This window comes from Sceloporus undulatus, chromosome 5 (assembly GCF_019175285.1).
Source record: "Sceloporus undulatus isolate JIND9_A2432 ecotype Alabama chromosome 5, SceUnd_v1.1, whole genome shotgun sequence".
NCBI lineage: Eukaryota > Metazoa > Chordata > Lepidosauria > Squamata > Phrynosomatidae > Sceloporus > Sceloporus undulatus.
In genome coordinates, this window is record NC_056526.1 from 90,243,069 (window position 1) to 90,249,910 (window position 6,842).

The window sequence follows — 6,842 nt, forward strand, 5'->3', positions numbered from 1 at the left end:
CAGACTTTCTGCAAGAGTCACTGTATTTGGTAAACAGGACTCAATAGTTGGGCCTTGCTCCATCTTTCTTCTTAATGAAGACTTGCAGTCTTTATCACTTATTCTCTCACATGTCAATTCTTCAATTGCTCTCCCTGTTATAGATACATATATACACAGGTTAGATACACTTGGATGAGCTCACAAGACTGCAGATATATAGCATCATATTCATGAATGCAGACAAGGACATCCTTTCAACTGTCAAGCTCTCTTTCAAGCATCAGATTGTTATTCCTCCAAATATTCCCATCCAAGTCCTAATTGTTGGCTTCCTCCATTTCAGACTATCAGCAGTTTCCCCAAGCTATATTTCTATTACATGAACTAAAACCTGACAATTGCCATTGAAACCAATGAGAGGAAGGGCTATAAAATCCGAAAGATCAGGTTTTCTAGTAGAGAGTGGGAAGGGACACATCGGTTTAGAAAGTGCAGTTTCCATTATTATAGCATTTTTGTTGACACTGTTTAGATGATACAGTCCATAACATGTATCTGAAGTGTGTCATATCAGGAGAATCGTTCCACACTTTGGGCAAGAGTGCACTGGGATGTTCCTCTGTTGCTGCTGCCAATCCTCCTCTTCTGTTTCTGGGCAGAGAGAGAGAATGAGGTTAAAAGAGACTGTGTCATAGTACTCTGAACTTTCATTGTACTTTTAATCAATATAGAAAAGAAGGATTAAATAACTTCTTAAATGATTTTGTGAGAAATGTCCCCAAACACCAGTACGTTTATAAACACAGGCACCCACTTAAGGAAAATTAAATATATTATTCCCACTACGAGCAAAAATGTTTTAAGCACTATACCTTCTATTTGTCAGAGAGACTTGTTGTGACACCCTCTCTGTGGAATTTATTCCCACATAAAACGCAATTGGCCCCGACTTAACATTTGTTTCAACACCTGTTGAAACATTTCAGTTTGAGGCAACATTTTAAGTTGCTCCAACTTTGGGAATCCTACTGTATTTTCACTGCCTGCTAGGGTTGCTTTAGGGTTGCATTTAGTCGCATAAGAGCGTTTGATGTTATACTTATTGTTTATCACCTGGTACTTTTGATGTAGAGCGATTATCAATATTTAAATAGGCAAGCAAGCAACCAAGCTTAGCTATAAAATCTTCAAAGTTAAATCGAAGGGAATGCCACTCCCATCTTACATGCATCTGCTGATCTAGTTCATAACTGCATTAAAGCTTTCAGTTATAAAAACCCAAGTGCTCATTCAATGCTAAGTGTATACAAGAATATGAATTATATTCCAATGTGCTTTAACAGGTCTAATCCTATTTAGTCCTTCTTCAAGATTTCCAGTTGTGCTGGCATTGTTTCAGTCATCCTATGACATTAACTGTGAAGTAATTCTCACACAACAGCCAGCCATCCATTATTACATGTGCATGAAAAATAAATGAATAACCAGGGTACTGATAAAGAGACTGAAGTCTAGTTCTCCCATCATGGGAGTTCACATGGTTGATACTCTGACATACAACATTTCCTGCATACAGAAACTAGCTCCCATAAGCAAAAGTGATACAGTCTCCAAACCTCCATCTTCTGTTGTTGTGACACCCTTCAAAATACAATTATTCACCTGGATAAACAAGGACCTCTTTTTCTGTGTGTCCATGTCCAATCATTCCCATGTCAGTCCTGTGGACTTATGTGTGTAGGCATAGTCAAAACCGAACTGCAGTCAACCTTCAGCTGACAAATAATAAATAATAATATAAAGATTTATTTATATACTGCCCTTCGGAACATCAGGGCGGTCACAACAATATAGAACAACAATCACAACAAAGGCAAGGTTATACAATATACAATAATACAATTTCAACAAAATACAAAGTATACAAATAATCAAAATACAAAACAGTGTAAACCCCCCCCAACAGCAATAATCCATACAACAATGCAACAGTAATCCAAAATAAAACATCCACAGTAATACATAATTCAAGAAAATAAAAACTCTAAAAAAAACCATACTACAGCTGGTGGCAATAACATCATCGAGGGGGCTAGAAGACATTGGTGCTCATGTAAAAAACACAATCCAGAGCATATATACCCCATACCCAGACAATGTAAGAAAGCTGCAACAGAGTGAGACAACTTCCCAAGTCAAACCTCTGAAGCAGATACAGCTATTAGGTCCCAGCCACCCGTCCCTGTGGCCATGCGCAGTTGCGCAGCTGCGGCCGTGATCCGTAGGCGGCAAGTCCTGGATTGGAGGCGCAGCTGCACCGGTGGAATGCTCTCCCAGGGGGCCGCTCCGGCAACAGCGGCGGCAAAAACACAGTCCCCGGGGCCTTGGAGGGGGCAGGGGCGGGGAGGTTCCCCAGCGAGCGGGTTTTATGGCGTGCCCCCTGCCACAGGAACGCCCCTCCCCGCTCCCCCTCAGGTGTTCCTGGTCCTCCCTCGGTCCTGGCAGAGCCGCCGTGAGTCCGGTAGCGGCAAGTCCTGGATGGGAGGCGCAGCTGCACCGGTGGGGAATGCTCTCCCAGGGGCCGCTCCGGCAACAGCGGCGGCAAAAACACAGTCCCTCGGGGCCTTGGAGGGGCAGGGTCACAAAAAGGTGCTCTACAAATTTGAATGGTCCAATGACAAAAACTGTTTTTTCCTGTGTGAGCAAAGCACTGAACTCTAGGTATAATACGTCCTCAGTTTGCTTTTCAATCTTACCTCCTTGAGAAAAGTGAGATAAGTTTCCCTGATCTGACGGTAGTCTTGTTCCATGGCGAGTTTGCATTCTGCTAGTGAATTCCTGGGGGGAAGAGAAATGAGAATATGACATACTTCACATTTCCTATTAAGAGAACAGAATATGAAAAGGAGGAGTGCTCCCTCAGGAGGAAAAGAGGCACCTTGTCTCCCCCCTTTCCTTCATTAGATAGGATTCTACTGGAAAACCCTCTTTATGTCTTTTTACCTGCTAAGACCTTCACGGTGCTGTGTTTCTGTTAGCAAGTATGTCAGCTGCACAGCTAACTGCTCCTTTTCTTCGTGGATCTTCTCTCGTGCGGCTCTTTCAGCGTGGAAATCAGAACAATACATTCCATCTAGAAGTTAACAAAGCAGGATAAACAACGGTCAGACCAGAATTGGGCTAATTTTTTGGATCTAGGGGCCATTTTTCTGGCCCACAATCTTCCGGGGCCAGCACAGACCACCAAAAATGTCAAACAAACAGAACCGTCGGAATTCCACTTGTGTTCTGAAAATCAGGTTTTAAAAATACATATTAAACACTGCAAGGGGTACTCTGAATCTTATGATGAAAAATGAATTGTAATGCTGAATTAATTAAAGAGAAGCAATAAGCCATTTTGGCCAGAAAAAGGGCATTCCAAAGAAATCTGGAAGAGCTGAAGGCTGCAAAAACAGGCATGGGGTCGGCACATATATCAAACTCTTGTTGAGTCAAGTGGAATTTCTTGCTCATCCCACTGGCTGGCTTTGGGCAAAGATTACCTCTTTGTCTTTTAATTCTTCAACTGTCTGGCATTGCATTGGTCAATTCAGGAGAGAAGTTTGCTATATGCATCCTGCAGCTTGTTGAACCTGGACTATTGGAAGACAAAAAGGTAACATATGAAATAGATCTTCTTTTCTTGAGAAGCTGAATTCAGGATACTTACTTTTTCACTCCAATGAATAACAATTGCTTACAGTTTGATAAAATAATTTGAAGACAAACATAAGAAAACTATCTACAGATAAGCTGATGCCTTAGAACATATTTATACATCGCTCTCCAAAAACCAGGGTTTGGTGATGTACAGGCAGTCACATCTTAATCTCAGATCAGTGCACCAGCTTTTAGTATTCTTAAGTATACAAATGCATAACTATGAAACATAATAGATGAAGCAGTCCACAGATCTTTCTTGATGCAATAAATGATCAAGTAAGGAGATTTCACTAGAGAAGTTAAGATGTACTAAAAGCATTCATTCTCTCATTAAGAATCAATTGGGTTCTGGCCTGATGCTTGTCTGGAAACACTTCTCTAGTTGTTCATCAGTGACACACAAAGGGAAACAATAATTTGTCTTAATAACATCTGGGTTTCCATATTGCTACATTCAATGGGCCATACTCACTACTTCTCCTCATGTGTTTTGCCCTGCTCCAACATGACCTCTGACTGCATGCTCTCCACTTGAAGTTCCAGTTTCTTAATAGTGTACAACAGCTGCTGCTTCTCATCCATCTGGTTGCCAGAGTTTGCACACTGAGTCGTTCAAGAACCTGACACCTGACCAACAAAGAGACAGAACTGTAGATCAGTTCATAATTCCTTGTTCCCGACAGCGTACGTTGCGGGAAGACAGACGCTAACGTTCAGTTTTGCATTTGTAATAAGTATACTCAGATACGCTGCAACACAGTTCTTATGTGTACTTTTCTTTTCTTTCCCCAGTTTAATCATATTTATTTACACATTACCTTTGATCTGTGTTTTACATATTACTTTTCCATACAGTACATTCTATACAAATTATAGAGTACATGCAGAAATCAAAGCCACAGATGTGGAAGGCTGAAACCAGGAGACTAGAGACTAAAGTTGCTAAGAGGGCAGACTGCCCAACATCAGGAGAGGTTCAAGCTTAGCCCCAGGAAGGGGGCAGGCCAGCAGGGCGGCCACCACTACTCACCTGCCTTTCTGGCTGGCATTCCCACACCTACGTGGGGCAGCAGAGGAGGCTTTCAGTGCCATGAAAGAACGCAGCACATACAAGAAGAGCCATAATGAGTGTCAGGCAGGCTATGGCAACGAAGGCCGGAAGTTGCAAGGCCCCAGACCTCACCCATAAACGGAACCACAGGGGTGGAGAGTAAGGTTCTTCCTCCAAACACTCGTCGTCACAGTTTCCTGTGAACACCATCCAGAGGAAGAACACGACGAAAAACGCCCCTCCGCCACCACACCGAAGCGCTGCTGGGAGGAGATCTTGGGTTGGCTCTATGCTGGCCTGGGCCTCTGGACGTCCGCGCCCTCTGCGCCACTGCACGAAGACACTGCTGGGAGGAAGATGGAATAAATATATACATACACACACACACACACCACACACACTACATATAGTGTATGTTTTGTTGTGTGTGTGTGTATATAATACATAGACAGACAGACAGACAAGTTGGAAGGAGTTGAATGCATACAACATATGAAAGTATAAACACACACACAGACAATTTTCCAGGGCGTCCAGTATATGGTTTTTATCCAGTGTGGATTAACAACTCTAAAGGTGCAAGAGTCCTGTCCCCTTTCTGTCCTGGTAAACTGGGCTATCTTTTCTAATTGTTCAAGCACACATATGCTCTGATACAGATACTGAATATATTTAGGTGCTTGGAAATTAGATTTTCCACTACATGACCTAAACATTAGCATCTAAGCTTTTTAAAAATCTGCCAGGAAAATACCCCAGACCCCACTTTTGCATACAAGTAAAACCCCTGTGTCTTTCTCTATGGTGGAAAGAAAAAATTGGGATTCCCCATATTCTTCTCCATATACAAATAAAGCCCTAATTTTTTCTTCAGAGGGGGAAATTTCAAGTGGGGAAAAACAACTTGTCAGTTAGGGTTTAGAATGCTGAGGGAACAGTCAAGTCCAAGAGGGGACTGGGTCCAGACGTTCCTGAGGGAATAGTTAGATAGGGAACTGTTTGGTCCAGAGAGGGACCGTATTAGTTTTGGGGAGTCTAGAAAAGAGGCTCGGGGTAGCCAGACTCAAAAGAGGGGTTTCGGTTACATTATATCTGGGAGAGATATTGTTAGCCTTGGTGGCTGAGCTAGAAATAAGAATTGCCTAAAAAGGACAGGGAAGTCCTGATCTGGTTGAAGAGAATCTGGGGAAAGAGGAATAACATGCAAAGTAAAGAATACGAATATAACGAGTAACACGTGCCTGAACTAACAGTTATATAATATCACTTAGTTCAAGGAATATATGTTCAAACCTTTGTCAATAAAGTTCATATTTTGGTTTACCTGAAGGCTTGTCATATCTATTATATCCACGCTACTATATGGGATAATACGGCAAACCTGCCATCTAAGAAAGGAGGTCGTATATAAACTGTTTGGCAGCGGTGGGATATAATGGCGCTTGCCATTATAGAAAAAGGATTGTGGTTTGGGTATCCGTTACAGTGAGAACACACTTTTCAGTTTCTCTCCAGTTTTCATTTTCTTTCCACTTTCTGCTCAGTTTTCTCTCCTGATTCACGTGAATAGTTGCTCCTTTAAGCAGTATCCTTTGCTCCCTTTTGCCAGTATTGTACTCCAGAATTCAGCAGCAGACCAGTTCACTCATCACCCTAAGAATATATTCCTCAACACCTTCTGGACTGATTCTTTCAGACTGCAAATATACATTTCAAGACAAAGAAATATAGTTTGGTAAATAAGTTGACTGGCTGGATGGGAAAAGACGGATAGTGATAGCAAATCTCCTTTTTATTTTCTCACCCTTTGCCTATTCTCTGGAAATATTGCAAATGGCTTTTCGCCATAATTCCCCACTTAACAAGAAAAAAAACACCCAACTCTTTTGTCTTCTGGAGTCTCAGTAAGACAAAAATTAATGCAAAACAAAACAAAACAAAAGGCTGTGGAGGGTTAGTGAAGGAAGAAAAAATCTGTATTTTTTTTTTTATATTCCTCTTAAGTTTTGTGAGAATTTCAGGCTCCCATTGCCGAGTAGAAAGGTGCTCTGCATATGTTCATAGAGGTGTTTATTATACTGTTGCTAGCTGTACAGTGCGACCG

At 41.8% G+C, this 6,842-nt stretch overlaps 2 protein-coding genes across 3 annotated transcripts in view; one reads left to right on the plus strand and one right to left on the minus strand.

Annotated features, from left to right (window-relative positions):
• LOC121931657 (optineurin-like) overlaps positions 1–370 on the plus strand; it is an 18,223-nt gene extending 17,853 nt beyond the window's left edge. The window contains exon 9 of the mRNA XM_042469632.1: positions 326–370. Coding sequence (XP_042325566.1) covers positions 326–370 — 45 coding nt within the window. The remainder of the gene's footprint in view (positions 1–325) is intronic.
• A 93-nt stretch (positions 371–463) lies between these two features.
• On the minus strand, positions 464–3,182 carry LOC121930594 (optineurin-like). 2 transcript variants are annotated; one of them, XM_042467128.1, is made up of 3 exons: positions 2,986–3,182; positions 2,739–2,820; positions 464–627 (listed from the first exon to the last, which is right to left on the minus strand). In XM_042467128.1, the coding sequence occupies exons 1-3, from the start codon at positions 3,108–3,110 to the stop codon at positions 553–555; spliced, it is 282 nt and encodes a 93-aa protein (XP_042323062.1). In that variant the 5' UTR covers positions 3,111–3,182; the 3' UTR covers positions 464–552. The 2 variants fall into 2 exon arrangements, with proteins under 2 accessions (XP_042323062.1, XP_042323061.1); XM_042467127.1 differs by having other exon boundaries at positions 464–633.
• Between the last annotated feature and the right edge of the window lie 3,660 nt (positions 3,183–6,842).

What these genes read in the sequence shown, in the direction of transcription:
- LOC121930594 (XM_042467127.1), bottom strand. Translation starts at nt 3,110, where the DNA reads ATGTATTGTTCTGATTTCCACGCTGAAAGAGCCGCACGAGAGAAGATC. An exon ending in CACCGTGAAGGTCTTAGCAG is followed by an intron (nt 2,821 to 2,985) that starts GTAAAAAGACAT and finishes TCTTCCCCCCAG; the next exon opens with GAATTCACTAGCAGAATGCA. An exon ending in ATCTCACTTTTCTCAAGGAG is followed by an intron (nt 634 to 2,738) that starts GTAAGATTGAAA and finishes CTCTCTGCCCAG; the next exon opens with AAACAGAAGAGGAGGATTGG.